The 21,117-nt window shown below is 36.9% G+C and overlaps 1 protein-coding gene across 2 annotated transcripts in view; it reads left to right on the forward strand.

The window, feature by feature from the left end:
- The window catches only part of DIAPH3 (diaphanous related formin 3), a 546,165-nt gene that overhangs the window by 240,978 nt on the left and 284,070 nt on the right, over window positions 1-21,117 (forward strand). For both annotated transcript variants that reach the window (XM_049700932.1, XM_049700933.1), the window contains one exon: window positions 14,378-14,470. In XM_049700932.1, the coding sequence (XP_049556889.1) occupies window positions 14,378-14,470 (93 nt within the window). The remainder of the gene's footprint in view (window positions 1-14,377; window positions 14,471-21,117) is intronic.

Consider the following 21,117-nt stretch of genomic DNA (forward strand, 5'->3'; position numbering starts at 1 on the left):
CAAATGGTGAAAGCAAAGCTAAACAGACAAAATCTCACACAGAAGCATACACATACACACTCACAAAAAGAGGAAAAGGGAAAAAACCATAAATCTTGGTCTCAAAGTCCACCTCCTCAATTTGGGATGATTCCTTGTCTATTCAGGTATTCCACAGATGCAGGGTACATCAAGTTGATTGTGGAGCTTTAATCCGCTGCTCCTAAGGCTGTTGGGAGAGATTTCCCTTTGTCTTCTTTGTTTTCAGAGCTCCCAGGGCCTCAGCTTTGGATTTGGCTCCGCCTCTGCGTGTCGGTCGCCGGAGGGCGTCTGTTCTTCGCTCATACAGGACGGGGTTAAAGGAGCCGGTGATTCGGGGGCTCCGGCTCACTCAGGCTGGGAGGAAGGAGGGGCACGGAGTGCGGGGCGAGCCTGCTGCCGCAGAGGCTGGCGTGACGTTTCACCAGCCTGAGGCGCGCCCTGCATTCTCCCTGGTAAGTTGTCCCTGGACCAGGGGACCCTGTCAGTGGCGGGCTGCACAGGCTCCCCGGAAGGGAGGTGTGGAGAGTGACCTGTGCTCGCACGCAGGCTTCTTGGTGGCGGCAGCAGCAGCCTTAGCGTCTCACGCCTGTCTCTGGGGTCGGCGCTGTTAGCTGCGGATTGCACCTGTCTTTGGAGCTCCTTAATCCCCTCTCCTCATGCACCAGGAAGCAAATAGGGAAGAAAAGGTCTCTTCCGTCTTCGCCAGGTCCAGACTTTTTCCAGGACTTCCTTCTGGCTAGCCATGGTGCACTAACCCCTTCATGCTGTGTTCACGCCACCAGTCCTCTTCCTGTGCTCCAACTGAAGCCCGTAGCCCGAGCCTCAGCTCCCAGCCCCGCCCGCCCCCGCCGGTGAGCAGACAAGCCTCTTGGGCTGGTGAGTGCTGGTCGGAACTGATCCTCTGTGCGGAAATTTCTCCGCTTTGCCCTCTGCACCTCTGTTGCTGTGCTCTCCTCCACGGCTCCGAAGCTTCCCCCTTCCACCATTCGCAGTTTGCGCCCGCGAAGGGGCTTCTGGTGTGTGGAAACCTTTCCTCCTTCACGACTCCCTCCCACTGGTGCAGGTCCCGTCCCTATTCTTTTGTCTCTGTTTATTCTTTTTTCTTTTGCCCTGCCCAGGTACGTGGGGAGTTTCTTGCCTTTTGGGAGGTCTGAGTTCTTCTGCCAGCATTCAGTAGGTGTTCTGTAGGAGTTGATCCACGTGTAGATGTATTTCTGATGTATCTGTGGGGAGGAAGGTGATCTCCGCGTCTTACTCTTCCGGCATCTTCCCCCTCTCTCCCATCAGTGTCTTATAGTTTTCTGCATACAGGTCTTTTGTCTCCCTAGGTAGGTTTTTTCTGAGGTATTTTATTATTTTTGTTGCAGTGGTAAATGGGAGTGTGTCTTTAATTTCTCTTTCAGATTTTTCATCATTAGTGTATAGGAATGCAAGAGATTTCTGTGCATTAATTTTGTATCCTGCAACATTACCAAATTCATTGATTAGCTCTAGTATTTTTCTGGTGGCATCTTTAGGATTCTTTATGTATAGTATCATGTCATCTGCAAACAGTGACAGTTTTACTTCTTCTTTTCCAACTTGTATTCCTCTTTTTTCTTTTTCTTCTCTGATTGCCATGCCTAGGACGTCCAAAACTATGTTGAATAATAGTGGTGAGAGTGGGCATCCTTGTCTTGTTTTTGATCTTACAGGAAATGCTTTCAGTTTTTCGCCATTGAGTATGATGTTTTCTGTGGGTTTGTCATATATGACCTTGTTATGTTGAAATAGGTTCCCTCTATGCCCACTTTCTGGAGAGTTTTTATGTTAAATGGGTGGTGAATTTTGTCAATCTCTTCCTGTATCTATTGAGATGATTGTATGGTTTTTATTCTTCAGTTTGTTAATATGGTGTATCACATTGATTGATTTGCGTATATTGAATAATCCTTGCATCTCTAGGATGAATCCAACTTGATCATGGTGTATGATCCTTTTAACGTGTTGTTGGATTCTGTTTGCTTGTGTTTTGTTGGGGATTTTTGCATCCATATTCAGCAATGATATTGGTCTGTAATTTTCTTTTTTTGTAGTATCTTTGTCTGGTTTTGGTATTAGGGTGACGGTGACCTCATAGAATGAGTTTGGGAGTGTTCCTCTACAGTTTTTTGGAAGAGTTTGAGAAGGATGGGTGTTAGCTCTTTTTTAAATGTTTGATAGAATTCACCTGTGAAGCCATCTGGTCCTGGACGTTTGTTTGTTGGAAGATTTTTAATCACAGTTTCAATTTCATTACTTGTGATTGGTCTGTTCATATTTTCTGTTTCTTCCTGGTTCAGTCATGGAAGCTTATACCTTTCTACAAATTTGTCCATTTCTTCTAGGTTGTCCATTTTATTGGCATAGAGTTGCTTGTAGTAGTCTCAGGATGCTTTGTATTTCTGTGGTATCTGTTGTAACTTCTCCTTTTTCATTTCTAATTTTATTGAATTGAGTTGTCTCTCTCTTTTCTTGATGAATCTGGCTAATGGTTTATCAATTTTGTTTATATTCTCAAAGAACCAGCTTTTAGCTCTGATCTTTATGATTTCTTTCCTTCTGCTACCTTTGGGTTTTGTTTGTTCTTCTTTCTCTAGTTCCTTTAGGTGTAAGGTTAGATTGTTTATTTGAGATTTTTCTTGTTTCTTGAGGTTGGCTTGTATAGCTATAACCTTCCCTCTTAGAACTGCTTTTGCTGCATTGCATAGGTTTTGGATTTTCATTGTCATTAGTCTCTAGGTATTTTGTGATTTCCTCTTTCATTTCTTCAGTGATTTCTTGGTTATTTAGTAACGTATTTTTTAGCCTCCATGTGTTTGTATATTTTATGTTTTTTTCCCTGTAATTGCTATCTAATCTCATAGTGTTGTGGTCAGAAAAGATGCTTGATATTTTTTCAGTTTTCTTACATTTACTGAGACTTGATTTGTGACCCAAGATGTGATCTATCCTGGAGAATGTTCCGTGCACACTTGAGAAGAAAGTGTAATCTGCTGTTTTTGGATGTAATGTCCTATAAATATCAATTAAATCTGTTGGTCTATTGTGTCATTTAAAGCTTGTGTTTCCTTGTTAATTTTCTGTTTTGATGATCTGTCCATTTGTGTAAGTGAGGTGTTAAAGTTCCCCACTATTATTGTGTTACTGACGATTTCCTCTTTTAGAGCTGTTAGCAGTGGCCTTATCTATTGAGGTGCTCCTATGTTGGGTGCATATATATTTATAATTGTTATATCTTCTTCTTGGATTGATCCCTTGATCATTACATAGTGTCCTTCCTTGTCTCTTGTAAGATTCTTTATTTTAAAGTCTATTTTATCTGATATGAGTATTGCTACTCTAATTTTCTTATGATTTCCATTTGCATGGAATATCCTTTTCCATCCCCTCACTTTCAGTCTGTATGTGTCCCTAGGTCTGAAATGTGTCCATTGTAACCTGCATTTATAGGGTTCTTGTTTTTGTGTCCATTCAGCAAGCCTGTGTCTTTTGGTTGGAGCATTTAATCCATTCACGTGTAAGGTAATTATCCATATGTATGTTCCTATGACCATTTTCTTAATTGTTTTGCATTTGTTTTTGTAGGTCCTTTTCTTCTCTTGTGTTTCCCACTTAGAGAAGTTCCTTTAGCATTTGTTGTAGAGCTGGTTTGGTGGTGCTGAATTCTCTTAGCTTTTGTTTGTCTCTAAAGCTTTTGATTTCTCCATCGAATCTGAATGAGAACCTTGCTGGGTAGAGTAATCTTGGTTATAGTTTCTTCCCTTTCATCACTTTAAGTATATCATGCCACTCCTTTCTGGCTTGTAGAGTTTCTGCTGAGAAATCAGCTGTTAACCTTATGTGATTTCCCTTGTATGTTATTTGTCGTTTTTCCCTTGCTGCTTTCCATAATTTTTCTTTGTCTTTAATTTTTGCTAGTTTGATTACTATGTGTCTCGGCATGTTTCTCCTTGGGTTTAACCTGTATGAGACTCTCTGCACTTCCTTGACTTGGGTGACTATTTCCTTTCCCATGTTAGGTAAGTTTTTGACTATAATCTCTTCAAATATTTTCTCGGGTCCTTTCTGTCTGTCTTCTCCCTCTGGGAGCCCTATATTGTGAATGTTGTTGCATTTAATGTTGCCTCAGAAGTCTCTTAGGCTATCTTCATGTCTTTTCATTCTTTTTTCTTTGTTCTGTTCCACAGCAGTGAATTCCACCATTCTGTCTTCCAGGTCACTTATCCATTCTTCTGCCTCAGTTATTCTGCCATCGATTTCTCCTAGGGTATTTTTCATTTCATTTATTGTATTGTTCATCTCTGTTTGTTTGTTCTTTAATTCTTCCAGATCTTTGTTAAACAATTCTTGCATCATTTCGATCTTTGCCTCCATTCTTTTCCATAGTGCCTCATCTTCACTATCATTATTCTGAATTCTTTTTCTGGAAGATTGCCTATCTCCATTTCACTTAGTTGTTTTTCTAGGGTTTTATCTTGTTCCTTCATCTGGTACATAGCCCTCTGCCTCTTCATCTTGTCTATCTTTCTGTGAATGTGGTTTTTGTTCCAGAGGCTGCAGGATTGTAGTTCTTGCTTCTGCTGTCTGCCCTCTGGTGGATGAGGCTATCTAAGAGGCTTTTGGAAGTTTCCTGATGGGAGGGACTGGTGGTGGGTAGAGCTGTCTGTTGCTCTGGTGGGCAGAGCTCAGTAAAACTGTTATCTGCTTGTGTGCTGATGGGTGCGGCAGCGTTCCTTCCCTGTTGATTGTTTGGCCTGAGGCTACCCAGCACTGTAGCCTACCTGGGCTCTTTGTTGTGGCTAATGGTGGACTCTGGGAGGGCTCACGCCAAGGAATATTTCCCAGAACTTCTGCTGCCAGTTTTCTTGTCCTTTGGTGAGCCACATCCACCCCCGCCTCTGCAGGAGACCCTCTAACACTAGCAGGTAGGTCTGGTGCAGTCTCCTATGGAGTCACTGCTCCTTCCTCTGGGTCCTGATGCGCCCACTACATTTTGTGTGCCCTGAGCGGAGTCTTTGTTTCCCCTAGTTGTGCCGAAATCCTGCAATCAAATCCCACTAGCCTTCAAAGTCTTATTCTCTAGGAATTCCTCCTCCCGTTGCCAGACTCCCAGGTTCAGAAGCATGACGTGTGGCTCAGAACCTTCACTCCAGTGGGTGGACTTCTGTGGTCTAAGTTTTCTCCAATTTGTGAGTCACCTGCCCAGCAGTTATGGGATTTGATTTTATTTTGAAAGTGCCCTTCCTACAATCTCATTGCGGCTTCTCCTTTGTCTTTCCATGTGGGGTGTCTTTTTTGGTGAGTTCCAGTGTCTTCCTGTCGATGATTGTTCAGCAGTTAGTTGTGATTCCGGTGTTCTCGAAAGAGGGAGTGAGAGCATCGACCTTCTCCCTATTTAATATGGCATGGCTTTATATCTGTCAGTTAATATAATTTATTGTTACTTTTTCTGTTCCCAGGTTACTTAGCACTGTGTGTACAAATACTAATAAGTTGGCTTATTAAGTCTTTCCATTCTACAGCATGCTAGATATCCTGAATTACCTGTGTCCTCATTTGGACTTAATCCTTCTTTTAAATTAGGAATGTACACTGAGTTCTCATTCTTTTCATAATAAGGTTCTTTTCCCCTTCAGTTGATTCTCTTGTGTATGCATTAGCATGTCATACATTAACTTTTATTCTTTGCTTTGTAATTTCTTTAGCAGAGGTATATTTCTACTTTGTAATATCATCAGAGGATATATGGGGGTAGCTTGTACTGGCAAAAACAATAGTTAGAAAAATTATTTTTTATGAATACACATATTATTCTATGAATGGGAAACAGCAACATTCAGAAATAATTCATAGGGGTAGGTTCTAGAAACATTCCTTATAGTGCGGAGATTCTGAGGATACAATTTAGGGATGTTTTTATAAGAAGTTGTGATGAGCCAAGAAAGATCATGTGAGAATGGGCCTCATTCTCTGGTAGCTGAGTGATTCCTTTTACTTTCTTCCCTCATACCTGTGGTTTATGCAATCAGAACTCATCTCAGTTTGTAACTAATTTAATTAAAACAATTAACACTAAGATATACATGATAAATAGGCTTAACTGTCCTAGGGTTATTTTTCACCCCAGCAAAGCTTGTTGAGTTAAAAAAAGTTGTTGAATATGTGATTTTGAAGGGTGTTGATAATTTTATTTGGTTTGAACTCCTGTTTTTTTGCTATTTAAGTCTTTGGTCATGAAGGGGTGTTCACACAAGGGAACCTGAAGAAAGTGGTTCTTTTAGTTTGTAGTGGTAATACTTTTGAGATGAGCAATATTGCTTATTTCTGTGGTTGCAAAGGTCCTTAGAGATGAAGTAGTTTCTATAACAGTTTGTTTTGATCAGCTTGTTTTTTCATAAAGGAAAAAGAGACATAGAAAACAAAGTGCTTTTAGTTAAGTATGTAGAAATCATGTGATCACTTTGAAGTGTATGTTTTAAGTTTTTTATAAAGTGTATTCTCAATGCCTTAATAATCCTTTTGTACATCGTTTAAAAAAAAAATCTACCTACACCTCTAGTTCAAGGCTTGTTAAGTAGTGAAATCCTTCTCCCTTATCCATATAGGACTTGAGTTATAGAGAAAAAGTCCTTCAAGAAAAGTTGTTTTATACCCTTGTCTTCTAATTGTATAGAGAAATGTGCATTTATTTGCTATGCTTTTGATCGTTACTGATGTTGAAATCATCTATTCCATAAGATTTTATTTAGTGGTTCAACTAGTCTTCTTATATACTATATAATTCTTAGCCTTGGGTTGCCAAACAGATATCTTTTTGCTAGTAAAATGCTCTGATTAGTTATGGCAGTCATATATTAATATTTGAGTAAAAAAAAATCTGTTTCTGCCCTATTTATTTTCTTTGCAGTTAGGCACATAGCCATTTATTTTTGTGCCTAGAAATATTAAAACTGGGTTTGACAGATCAAACCATTGACAGATATGACTAAAGCTATTTATACAATTATAGTTTTCAGTACCAAAGTGTTTACTTTGATATTTTGCCAAGGGGATAGTGCCAACTTAAAAAATGCTAATTTATTCCAAGTTTTCACTTTTTTCTATGGATTTTGTATGTATCTTCTATCTTCGAGCTGCCTAAACCTTCCTTGAAACCATATCGTCCTATCACAACTCCAGCAGTACTAACTCTCAGAAATCTGCTTTCTTTTCTCAACCATTCACCTGTTCTCAATACCACCCCTAAGACTTCCATTCCGTTTACCCCACGTAGCTGAATAACTGAGCCTCGTCCAAAGGGAGCCACCATGTGAGAGTAGTGATGGTGAATTCTCAACTTTCCCTTTGGAAGTATAGTTTTTTTCCATAACTTTAAATTCTGCTCATTGTGTTCAGGAGACCAAGCATTTCTCTTCCTTCCCCGGGTCCACTCACTGCCTCACCTGCTCTCCCAGTAAACATGTGCAGCAAGGGAAAATTCCATTACCTGAAAAAGCAACGCTTGGGGAGTTAACTTTCTCTTATGAGCTTGGTTGCAGACTGTTTTCCTGCTGCAGATTCCCTGTCCCAGAGCTGCTCTGGGCCTGTGATGCAGTGGTCAGTGTTCTTGTCTGGGATCTGGTGACAGCTGAGGCCTTTGTGTGACTTCGTGCAAGTAACTCATATTTTCTCTACTTAGGTTTCCTCACTGATAGATGAGGTAGTTAAACTTCATATTCAAGGGCTGTTTGCTTCTAAATTTCGGCCCAATAAATTTTTGATACTCTTTATTGGCCTCTTAGAACCTCAGTAGTTAGAAAAGTCAGGAAGAAAAACAACCACAATTGTGCAAATAATCTCTAGTTTATAGCTCTCTCCCTGCCCCCACCTTTCACCCTATTTGAAGGTTGTGGTAGGCCTCAGTTTTCATTTCCTAATCATATGATTTATGTTCGCTTTATTTCTGTAGTTGAGTTGATTTTTATTGGCTTCTTTCAGTGTCATAGAGAATGGTTATTTAATCATTCAGTTACTTCCTTTTATCCTCTGAAGGCTAGTGCTATAATAATCTAATGAACAAAAAAAAGGTAATTTATTTTAAACATACAACATGTAAAATTTAACAGCACTTGTACTAAATGAAAACCAGAAAAAATTAAAATGCTTAGTATTTTAAAAACGTTGTCATAAGATAGTTACCCAGGAAGCTCTGACAAAAATAGAATAAAAAATTATTATTCACATTTACTGATTTAAAATACTCAACTGTGGAAAGAGAAACTATAGTATTTATTACATTTTGTGCTTCTACTAGGTACTCACACGTTTAGAATTGTGAGAATTGTGCATATTCTAGAATTGTGCATATTCTAGAATTGTTTGCAGTGGTTAAATAATGTACTGTAAAATTTATGTGGAATCCTATTCCTAGAAAAAGGTCACATTTTTAATCACATTATTTTTAATTTAGAAAATAATGGAATAAAATAATTTAAAAAGGTCACATTATTTTTAATTTAGAAAATAATGGAAAATGAACTAGAGTAAGATGTATAACCATGTACCATGGAACTGTGATATTTAATGGAAAATTTAGTATGAAAGAAAAGATTTTGAAAGGAGATTCTTTATATAATTTTGCTGCTATTTTTGAAACTTTGAAAATAGGAAAAGAATAAAGAGAAAATGTAATTAAAAAAGACTTTTTCAGTTCATAGCTCTCGGCAACAAAGAGTTTTGCCATCTTTGACTTCTTTCTGACATAAAACCCTCATGAAATGCGGCATATGCTGTGTTAGTGATCAGAACCATTCTTGAACAGGATTAATCTTCTCTCGGAAGAATGTAGCCTTACTCAACATCTCTAGGAAGTAAGGTTAAACACGGACTTCTAATGGCAGAAAAGCTAGATCACAAGTACAGATGGCACTAATAATCTGACTTTATGACTCATACTTGAGGAGAGCTAGTCTTTTAGTGAAAATGTGTTGGTACTGGGTTTAGAATAGGAGCTCCACCAGTGGATGGGATGAATCTAAAATGTGCTCGCCTCTGGGCTCCTGAGCTGTGGTCAGGCACTCTGTTTCTTATCCCTTTTTTCTCTGTCACTGCTGAGGTAGGGGATGGTTTCAGGAAGGTAAAGATCATTTCACTTCATTCTCACAAGTCCTTAGAGGGCCAGTGTCTCTAGGTGAGGGATGTAAGCCACAGTGGACTGTGTCTGGTACTCTGTGGGGCCAGGATGGCAGAACGTGGCATTGAGATTCCAAGCCTGAGTTCCCTGCAGGACCCTGCATTCTCCTGGCTAGTATTCCACAGAGATACTGTCAGCATGGGAAACTGAAACAGGATTTTGTGAAAAAATTTCATTCCCGCTAAACAGCCTCCTTTATTCTTATTCCTCTTTAATGCATCCCTGTTGTTGTCAACATGTATTTTCTGCTTTATCAGTGACATTTGCATAAACATTTTCACTGGTTTTACTCTGATTTGAGGCAGTCCATTATCTGGCTGTGTTTTTTCCCCAGCAGTACTTTTCATTATTTCTCAGTATGAAAGATTTTAACCAAATCAGTCTGTTTGGATAATAAACTGATTATCTGGTTTCATATCTACATAAGCATATTTCTACCTTTTTTTTTTTTTTTTTTTTTTTTTTGAATCTTGTTTTCTGTCTTAGAAAACTCTGCTTCTTCCCCCCTTTACCCTATTTCCATTCCATCTTTCCCCAGCCATCCTTTGACTATATGGAGCAGATAAGAGAGGAGAAAGCCATGATTTCATTGCATTATGGGTATGCTGATACATTAAACTCAATAAGAGTCTAATTTGTCGTTTTTATAAAAAAGCCGAATTGGTTAAAATTGCTTCAGTTTCTGATTTGCAGGTTAAAGTGGTCAAGATTGCTAGATAAACTTTTTTCTTTTTTTTAATGTGACACCTAACATATTTTACAACTAGTGGAAAGAATATTAGAGTCAAAGTGTAGTGACCCTTATTCTTTTATCAGATCTGTTGCTTTTAAAGCTACTTACCTTAAGCATTATCTTTCTCATCATGATTATGATGATGATGATAGTAGTCACAGAAATAGTATTACTCTTATGAGAATTATATAAGCAAGTGCAACAGAAAGTGTTCAGTGCAATGCCTAGTAGATGTTCAGTCAATATTATTTAAAATTTAAGGTTATTCGTTTCTTTGACTTTTTTCTTTATGTAGACCAGAAAATGTTTCAGAATGTGGCAGGTTACTGCTGTTGAGAAATAAACTGATTTTTAAAAACTTAGAATCAGCCTTTTTCTTGAGGATAAAGATAGGAAAATAAAATGTATACATTTTCTAACGAGTAAAGGATTGCCATTTGGTCAGGTTGAGGAAAGGAAGTTCACTAATAAAATTTTTACTCACCTTCATCTAAAAATTTTAACCAGTATAACAAGACAAGGAAAAGATTTCAATACTAGGAATAAGGAGACAAATGTGTCATTATTTGCTGATACCTGGAGAACCTGTGACAGTCAGTAGAATAATTATTAGGACTGATACCTGTATCACTGTTTCAGGTTTCTCTTCTGTACATTCAGCTGCCTCTTGTACATGACTATGTGGAGATAAAAGAGCTCCTCAAACTACACATGTTTAAAACTGGACTAGGTCAAAACTGTTCCTCATTTGTTGCTGAATTAAATAAACAGCACCATCATCATCTGCCTGGTTACTTAAATCCTTCTTTCTCCTTTAGTCTGCAGGTACGTACATACCTACAGACATTTACTGAGCTTCTGTTATGTTCCAGGCTTGATGCTCAGCATACAACGGTGAACAAAGTTCCTGCCTCTAGCAACTTGCTTTCTAATGGGAGAAGAGAGACAGTATCAGATTTATGATATGTGAGGAGTAAGTGCTTTGGAGGAGAAAAAAGGCAGAGTGATGTTGATAGAAAATACTGGGCGGGGGTTGGGGTGCTATTCTGTATAAGGAAGTGAGAGAAGTAAACCTTTTCTGTTAAGGTTTAACAGGAGTCTTTTGCTGCGTTGTGGTGAAGAGACTGCAGTTGGTTAAGCTTGGAAATGGGGAGACTAGTTAGAAAGCAATTGTGATCCAGGTGAGAAAGGATGGTAGCCACAAGCAGGGGAGTATAGTAGCCCCTGCTTATTTTAGTGAATATTAAATTTTAAATTTAATACTAAATTTTAGTGAATATTTTAGAGTTAGAATTGATGGGGTTCACTGATGGACTAAATGTAGTTTTGGGTTAATGGAAAGAGGATGACTTCAAGCTTTGTGACTTGAGCAATTGCAATAAGAGCATTCCCATTTCTAAGATGAGGAAAATTCCAGGAAGAGCAGCATGGAGGTGTGTGAATGTGGGTTTTGGACACGTGAAGTTGAAGGTGCCCATTAGACATCCAAGTAGAGGTGTGAGACTAGGCAGTTGGATAGTCGAGTTGGAACTCAAGAGATGGGTCTGGACTGGATTCTGCTTTGAGGGCTCATCTATTCTCTCCATCCTGGTGGTCTGGGTGAGGTCCCATTTTTTTCTCATTTGGATTACTACAACTCCCTTCTGTCTTGCCCTTCTACAATTATTTTTGCCACTCTTTCAATACACCTTCAGTAAGCTGAGTTTTTTCTATAATTCAGTTCTTTTGATGTCTCTCTCATGCTTAAGCCTTCACCGGCTCCATGTTGCTCGGAGGATAAAAGCCAGAATTCTTATCGTGGCTTAAAAGGTCTTGCATGATCTGATGTCTGATTAATTTCTGGTGTCATTTATTTGCACCCAATATTCTTTGTTCTTCTTCTTTAATTAATTAATTAATTTATTTATTTTTGGCTGCGTTGGGTCTTCGTTGCGCGCACGGGCTTTCTCTAGTTGCGGTGAACTGGTGCTACTCTTTGTTGTGGCGTGCGGGCTTCTCATTGCGGTGGCTTCTCTTATTGTGGAGCATGGGCTATAGGCACGTGGGCTTCAGTAGTTGTGGCACGCAGGCTCAGTAGTTGTGGCTTGCGGTTTCTAGAGCACAGGCTCAGTAGCTGTGGCGCATGCACTTAGTTGCTCCGTGGCATGTGGGATCTTCCTGGACCAGGGATCAAAGCCGTGTCCCCTGCATTGGTAGGCAGATTCTTAACCACTGCGCTGCCAAGGAAGTCCAGCTCTTATTATTATTATTATTTTTTTTTTTTTTTGTGGTACGCGGGCCTCTCACTGTTGTGGCCTCTCCCGTTCACAGGCTCCGGATGCGCAGGCTCAGCGGCCATGGCTCATGGGCCCAGCCGCTCCGCGGCATGTGGGGTCTTCCCGGACTGGGGCATGAACCCGTGTCCCCTGCATCGGCAGGCGGACTCTCAACCACTGCGCCCCCCAGGGAAGACCCCAGCTCTTATTATTCTTAATTCTTTCTGTGCCCTTCAAGTTCTTGCAGAACCTGAAACACTATCTTTCCGTTATCTGTCTGTGTCCTTCCTTCCCGCACCCTAAAACTTTCTCACCTGACTAACTTCTTTTCGCTTTCTAGCTTTTGCTTAGATATCATTCATTCCATGAAGACTGTCTCTGGCAAGTATAGGTTAATTTTCTTTAATATCCTGTGGTTCTTACCCAAACACTGAAGATATATCTATGTACTGTAATTGCCATTTACTTTGCAGTCCTCTCTATTGGTCCTTAAATTCTTTGAGGTCAAGACATCTCCATTTTGTCTAGCATGGTCTTTTTTAGTTGGTGCTTAATAAATACTTCTTACTTGAATGAAAGAATAAATAAGTAAAGTGAATGATTATAAAACATATATGTAAAATTCAACAGTTTCTGTATTCCAGCAGTAACTAGTTGCAAAGTATAGTGGGGAAATGTAGAATTAATCAGTACCCCCAGGAGTATAATAGGAGTGTAATAGACATACTTAGGATACCTAACACTAACAATGAGTGTACAGGATGCCTACGCAGAGTACTGTGTTAAGTTAAAAAGTTATAGACACATGTCATGTTCATGATTAGGAAGTTTAGAAATTGTCAACATATCAAATTTGCCTGAATCTGTTTACAAATGCCTTGCAATTCAAATACAATTCAAGTGGATTTTATTTTTGGAACTTCGGAATTACTCTAAGGTTCCTGTGGAAAAATAAATGAGAAAAGTGAAGCAAGTTTAGAAAAGGAAGAAAAGTAATTTGAACAGCCAATTATATAGTAAGATATATCATAAATCCTATAGTGCTTAAGACAGAATGATAATAGCACAAGAGTAGTACATGGAACAGTGGAGCAGAATTAGAAGTCCAGGAAAACACATAGACTAAAAGTGTAATATAAAATCAGTTGAGAAAGATGGTTGATTATTCATAAAATGATAGAGATAATTAGTTAATAAACATTTTGAAAAGTATAAAATTTGATCCCTATTTCACACTGTGTACCTAAACATGTAATTATAATGCTTTTCTGATATACAAAGAATTTAATTATAATGTGCTATCCTGTATGTGAAGATTGTTTTCGAAGTTATTCTTCCTCAACATTTGTGATTTATTTGTACGTATCTAACTAAACAGTTTGATCCGTGTTCTTAGTTATCAAGATCCTAATTTTGTAAAGATGACTTACGTTCATTAGAAGTGCTGTCAACGTATGCAAAAGAGACGAGAGGAAAGATGACAGGATCACTTTATAGGTTACAGCTGTTAACCTTGACTCTCATGTGCTGTGCTATAATCACAGTTCATATATTGTTGTTTAGCATGATGTATTTATTCTCTTACTTATTTTTTAGCAAAGACAGAGAGGTTAAGTGCATTTGCTGAGTTTTAAAAGCTCAGATACAGTAGGTTGATTATCAAAATTTGAATATTTTTCTAAGATTTGGAAAACGAATTGTAAACATTCTACTCTTCAAGTTTTACATGAGCTGTCTTTTTAAATGAACAAGGTATATCAAACGTAAAACAGCTAGGTGTTTGTCTTTGTTTAGCGGTCTTAGAGCTAACTCCTTAACCTATCCTAAGTGTAATACATTTACTTTTATAATTGTGTACTGTACATTGTTCAAAGGAGCTAACTGTACTTATTCTTCACCTGATAGCATTGGTTTCCATAGTGCACATCAGCTTTGTTTTTGTTTTTGCTGTTTAGACCTCTAAATATTTACTCTTAGTAGTTTTTCTAGGGAAAGAGCCGCCACTCCCTATCTGAAATAGTTTAGGTCTTGGGATATCTATTATTCTATTATTTTTATAACTGATTTAAATGATTTATATCTTTTTTTAGATTCTTTTATGACAAAGTTCATATCCTGTCTTTTGGCAATTGAGTGCCTACCACCCTTAACATGGATCTATCCTTGATTTTACAGAGAGAAGAGAAGAAGATTTTGAAGAGAAGAAAGCTATTAAGAGAAGAATTAAAGAACTTAAATTTCTAGATTCTAAAGTTGCCCAGAACCTTTGTAAGTATCAGATTTCAATACAATTAAATTAGTGAAACACACCACTGAACACACTGGTTCGTTTAAATTATTTCATTTTCTTTTTGACTTGCTTTTCATTTTATGTTAATTTTATTATTATTTATAATAAATTCAAAGATAATTTTCCTTTCCTTTAGGTAAATTATGAGTTAAATTCTTCAAAAGATTAATGCATATTAGAATATAAAGCTAAGAAAGGGAAATATATTTCCCGTAACTGAAAAGAGACCTACCCTTTAAAGTCTTTCTTTTAAGTATAACAGTAAAGAATTATGGAATTTAGGTGATGACATAATATTTTGAAAAATATTGGTAGTGGATTATTTCTTGTATACTGCTGAATCTCTATTATTTGTGATACTTGATCACACACAAAGGAGGTTGGAATGTTAATGGAAATAAGGATGATGATTAAAATGAATTCTGTTATCCCATCTGAGCAGTTCAAAGCCTTTCCTCAAAAGTACTGACTGGAAATATTTTAGATTTAATTATTGTTACAGGAGCTAAATTCTTAGTATTGAATTGTTTTCCTGACTGAATTATTGTGGGAGAAGAGGGCAAATAGTTTTGCTTTTGACTGATTTCTAACTGCATCTTAAATGCATCAAAGATAGTTCTATTTGGAACTGAGATAGTATGATCTGGATATATTACTTTTCTGATGCTATAAGAGGGATAAAATGTGGAGAGTCTAGAGGCATGAAGAGCTAACATGGCTTTTAGTCTGCTTTTCAATTATTACATTCCTCAAGTGAGCTTTTTGCAAGTATTGGGACAAAACAATTCTTGATGAGAGGATAAAGATCCATGCTATTGATTAAAGAGGGAGTTAAGTTAGCGTACAGAGAAGGCAGAGTTGACATTCCTTTTGTGAAAGGTTTGGAACCCTCTTGTTTTGCAACTCATTATGGCAGAGGGCCATCTCTTGTCTGCAGTGTAAGCCTGACAGAATCCCCACGGGCAGTGTGCAGACATTAGTGCTATTGGCCAATACACAGTTTTCTATTTCTGGGCACATACCTGCCCCTTTCAAGTTAGGTGGTACCATGTGACCTGCTTGGGCCAATGAAAATATCAATGGGGATGAGGTAACTTATGTGTGGAAGCGTTAATTGCTGATGGGAGCAGTGCTCTCTGCTCCGCACCCAGAGTGGTGTTCATCATCCTGATATGAGGATGATAAGTAAAAGAGCCTGTCTTCCTGGTGTGTGATGGACATGTAGTCTGAATTAGAAATATGTTTTGCAGGGGAGGTTAGACCAGTGAAATTTTGGGGTTTGTTATGTGATACAGATATTTCAGGGCATTTCCCTCTTAAAGGAACATTGTCTCTGTTAAAAGCATTAGTAACTTAGATAATGTCAAAAAGTTCTATACTCTGTGATTTGAAAGATGATTTTTGTCTTGAAAAATGTTTATGACCTGCGTTACAAATTGTCTTGTTAGGTAGGTGTCCTAAAGAAATATCATTTTGAGTATAATTCTTTTTAGATGGGTTAGCCATGATAAGATAGCCTAAATAGCCATCTCAAAGTTGAATACTTGACTTGTTGAATAGGGTTCTACTTACATATTACACACATGTGCTAAATGGGATTTCAAATTTAATTGTAATAGCTGGTGTGCTAGTTCTGTATTTAGCTCTTTAACCTTTACTACAGTCTCATCATGTAGGTAGTAGTATTGACATTGTAAGTAGGGTATCTGGTGGGTGTAGCAGTTCAGTGACTTGAAAAAGATTGCTGATTTTGAAAATGGCCAGTAGGTATAGGGCATATTTATTCCTGTTTAGAGATAACAAAATTATATTATCATAAAGAAGGATATTGTTGTCTGGGTTGCTGTATCTAGGGCATATGTATTCATTCATTTAATTGTTATACATGTTTTAATGTATAAGATCAAAAGGTCAGAATTCATACCAGGTCATCATATTATGAGGTAATCCATCTCAGATTATTCTTACCCTCTCTGATTGTAGCAAGTGTTATGATTTAAGCTTTAAGAAGCTTTAGCAGCCTATAATCTTTACTGTAATTATAGTCTGATTCACAGCTGGTTTTTGTCTAGGAAATTCAGAGTCTTCTGAGATACTGAATTCTGAGAAGAGTCTTGTGATGGTGACAAGACTCTATCATAACACTTAGAAATCTAAGATACTTTCTCTTAGATTTCCCTTAACTGAAATATTTCACAGAGTTTTGCAGAAAGGATCTAAAATCCACAGATTTATTTACCTATTTATTTAAAGGTGGGTTGGGGTCCCTATATTTTGAGTTTGTAAAGGTTTTGGCAGACTCTGGGCTCAGTTTAAAAGATAGAATTCTAGCCATTCTAGGATCAAGAGATGGCTCAGGAGTTTTACAAGGTTCATATGCTTTACCAGATTTTTTGGAGTGGGTAGTAGAGCTATAAAGGGAGGAACCCTGAAACCTAGGAATTAATGTAAAGGTTTAAATATTTGTAAGTTCCCTTGCAAAAAACATGTGTGACTGGTTCCAAAATCTGCACACTTTACACTCCTTCACTGCATTCAAAGCTTCCCACTGGGGTCAATATAATCACATTTTGAAGGATAAAATGCATGCTAGTACAAAGATTCAGTTTAATGGATATTTTTTAAGCTTTAAATGAGTATCTCATTATTCTCAATAACTTAAAAATTTTTTTAAAGGTCTATGCTTATTTTCTGATTTGTGTTATGCATTAGGCCATTTTCAACTCTTCTGTAGTTTATTTGCCCTTAGTTATAGCAAATGTTTTCCCCAAAACTTATTCATAAACTATAAAAAAACATAGTTCAATCTTTATAAATATATCTGTTTAATATATATGTTAATTATGGAATAATACCTGAAAGTAGTGGATGAATTACAAATATAGAAGAAAGTTAAGGAATAAGTTACATCTGTCTGCAAAGTAGATTTTTCTATTCACATTTAATTTTTTCTTTCATGTATAATTGTATGTTGTTAAACATGTATTATTAATTGTACATTATGTTATTTATGTTTATATAGTTACGTAATTGTATAAGTGAGATCATATAGTTGTTTTATTTGCAGAGTTAGGGGGTCCCCAAGACTACCTTCACTTCTGACACCAGTTGCAAATTTGGGGGTCCCCAAGACCACTCTTAAGTTTGATAATTTGTTAGAAGGACTCACAGAATTGACTGAAAGCTGTTTTACTCATGGTTATAGTTTATTAGAGCAAAATGGTACAGATTAAAATTGGCAAAGGGAAGAGGCATGTGGGGCAGAGTCCAGGAGAGTTGTAAGCATAAAGTTTGTAGTTGTCCTCTCCCAGTGGAGCCATGGACAGTAGTAGCTTCTCCCAGCAATGATGTGTGACAGTTCTCACAGATTATTGCCAGTAGAGATGCTCACCCTAGCCTTGGTGTTCAGAGTTTTTACTGGGTCTTGATTATAGCTGAACCCCCATATGATGGCCTTAGTTCCCAGCCCCTCCACAGTTCAAGCTAATATTGTGTGACCCAAAGCCCCCACCATAAATCACATTATTAGCATAAACTGTCTGGTGTGGTCCAGTGAATGCCCCCAGTAAACAAAGACACTTTTTTCACACAGGGCATTAGGGCTTACCGAATACCTCATAGGAGCCAGACCTTACTTGGGTAAACTTAATCCTTTACCACACAGTATGTCACCATTTTCCACCAGATGCATTTTGTTTTCATATTATTCATTTAAATTTGTTTTAAATATATTGTTATGATGTATTATACATACGAGAGAATATATGAAATGCATGATATATAAATCAAACATTCATACCTAAAGAAATGGAACATTACTGATACTTAGGGACTTATATATGACCCTCTCTAATCTTATCCCCCTTCCTGTGAGAAGTAACCTTAACCTGAATCTTGAGTTAAATATTCCCTTCCTTTTTTCTCTACAGTTTTACCAACCACATACATGTTCCTAAACAATAAGTTGTTGGTTTTGACTAATATTGAATATTACATGTATAAAATCATACCATGTTAATTCATCTAGCTGTAGTGTATTCATTTTCATTGCAGTTTAGTGTGTATAACATTCTTTGAATATTATACTTTATTTCATTCGACCTCTGGGTTGTTTCCTACTTTTGGTGATATTAAGGGTGTGGCATACTATAGTTCTCAGGCTAAATGTCGTCCATTGCCTGCTTTTTTAAACAGGTTTTATTGGAACTTAGCCAGGGCTGTCTTTTACATATTATCTATGGCTGCTTTGGGGGCTGCAATAGCAGAGTTGAGTAGTTGCAGACAGACTCTGCAATAGCAGAGTTGTGTAGTTGTGACAAACCTAAAATATTTACCATGTAGCCGTTTACAGAAAAAGTTTGGCTTTTCTCTAAGTATACCTCTACCCTAAGTATATATACCTGTTCTGCATTCGTACCAATTTTCTCTTCCAGTATCAAAGCTTGAGTGTTCCCACTGTACAAACTCTCCCATGCTTGGTGTTTTACAAGAAGCTAATGTAGCTTTAAAGAAAAAATTATGTTTAGGACTTGTTGAGCCTCCTTGTTCTGATGATTTGTCTCTCTCTAAAATTCTGGAAAATGACATTTTCTCTTTAAATATCCTTCTTCCCTGGTGTGTGTGTGTGTGTGTGTGTGTGCGCGTGCGTGTGCGTGTGCGCACGCACGCGCGTGCATGCGTCTGTGTATGTGCATGTGTTCCTTTTGGAACTCCAAGAAGACATTTTTAGGTGTCCTTACTCATCTTCTATGTCTCTTAACCTAGTACTTTTCCATCTCTTTGTCTTTGTGTTTTGGGTAGCTTCTCTGCCTATGTCACCAATTTTCTCTTTATCTGATGTCTAATCCATGTGAGTTTTCCATTTCAGTAGCTAAATATATATGTTTTTATTTTTAAAGTTTTTTTCTCCCTCAAATCTTTGTTTCTCTTTCATAATGTTCTTTTCTTTCCTGTCCAGTGTTTCAAACTTTTCTTTCATTTCTTTAAGTAATTATTTCATTTTCTCCAGGATTTCTATTTTCCTTTCTTTCACTAACAGCTCGGAAATAGATTTAAGATTAAGATAAAAAATAACTTTTAAGAAATATTTCAAGGTTCTCTGTCTACTTTGCCATGCTGCCTGAAATACAAAACTATAATTTCTTTCTCTCAATTACTATATTATGCCTTGGTATAATTCTTTCCTTTTAATCTTGCTATTTAACATTATAACCTTTTCTATGTTTTGTTATTGTGTCCATGGTTAGGTTTCTTGAGTAGAATTTACTGTCTCTCAAAGGGAATTTTAAGGATTCTGATTAATCTTACTATCTTTCTAAGTTTGCAATACAGGTACTATCTTAACAATTTGCCTTCTCAATTTGCTTACTTCTGATGTTTAACATATTATTTATTATTTTTTTGTAACTTTTTTCTTATTCCTTTGCGTTTTCATACATTTTTCTCATTTTCCTATTTGGACCTCACTGTTTTCTAAATGAAGTGGGAGAAAGCCCTCTGAATTTTGAGGCAGGTTCATCCCCTCAATTTCCTTGCTTTCTAATTGTTTTAAGCGCTTTTAATTGTTTTAGTGTTTTCTTTTTATTTTGTCAGATATCAATCTTTTCATATGTTTTTCACTGATTTTTATGATTAAGAAGTTCTTCTCTAACCATAAATGAGCTAATTTGCCATGCTAAATTTCTTTTAGTATTCCTATTTGTTAATATTTATATTTAATCCTACAATCATATGCAACTTGTTTTATACATGATGTACAGATTTAGATTTTATTCCCTCTCTATCAATTATTCATTGATTATCTCTTTGAGATCATATATATATATATATTATATTTTTGTGCTTTCTAATGTCTATAATGGGGTTATCCTTTTATAATTCCACTAATCTCTATCTTTTACAATATCATTTAGCTCCTTTGTTCCATCTTATGCTTGGGATATTGAGGGTTATACACATTTATAATTTCTAGCACTATTATCCCACGTTTATGTGTGAGTTCAAAATGTGTGAATGAAGCTGATAATAAGAACACAGATGGTGCTCTCGTTGATCGTCTGTAATTGATCCATGGTATCCTCAGGAATACAGCCTTACTCCAAGAAAGATCATGTTTTCTCTGTCTTATGTAAAATAGTGTTTTTATATGAAAATACCTACAAGTGAAATGATATGTTTGGTATATAAAACAAAGTAGTAGGTAGTGGTAGCAAGGTCTGTGTGTGTTCAAGAAGTGACATCTGTCACTGGACAGAAGAAACAATAATACTAGTCAAATAAGGGGGGAAACAGTAAAAGCATTAAATCTAATGCTATGAAAATATTCTTATATACTTTTGAAATCATTGTGTTTTAAAATAAGATGTATGAGGTATAAAAATGGAAATAATGTTGAAATTCTCAGTAATAACATATTATCCCATCTAGTCCATTTGGACAGTTTTCCATTGAAATTTGTGTTCTAATATTGCATATTTAAGCTTTAGTTACATAAAAAAGGTATTTCTCTGGCATATTGTCTACAATATTTCTGAACAGTGAAGTGCTATTATAACTTGGAAAAGTGTTAATGCACTGCTTAGCAGTTTTCTTAAAAAAATTTTTTTTCTGAACTATTTAGTAAGGC

Source organism: Orcinus orca, chromosome 18, assembly GCF_937001465.1.
Source record: "Orcinus orca chromosome 18, mOrcOrc1.1, whole genome shotgun sequence".
NCBI classification, from domain to species: Eukaryota; Metazoa; Chordata; class Mammalia; order Artiodactyla; family Delphinidae; genus Orcinus; species Orcinus orca.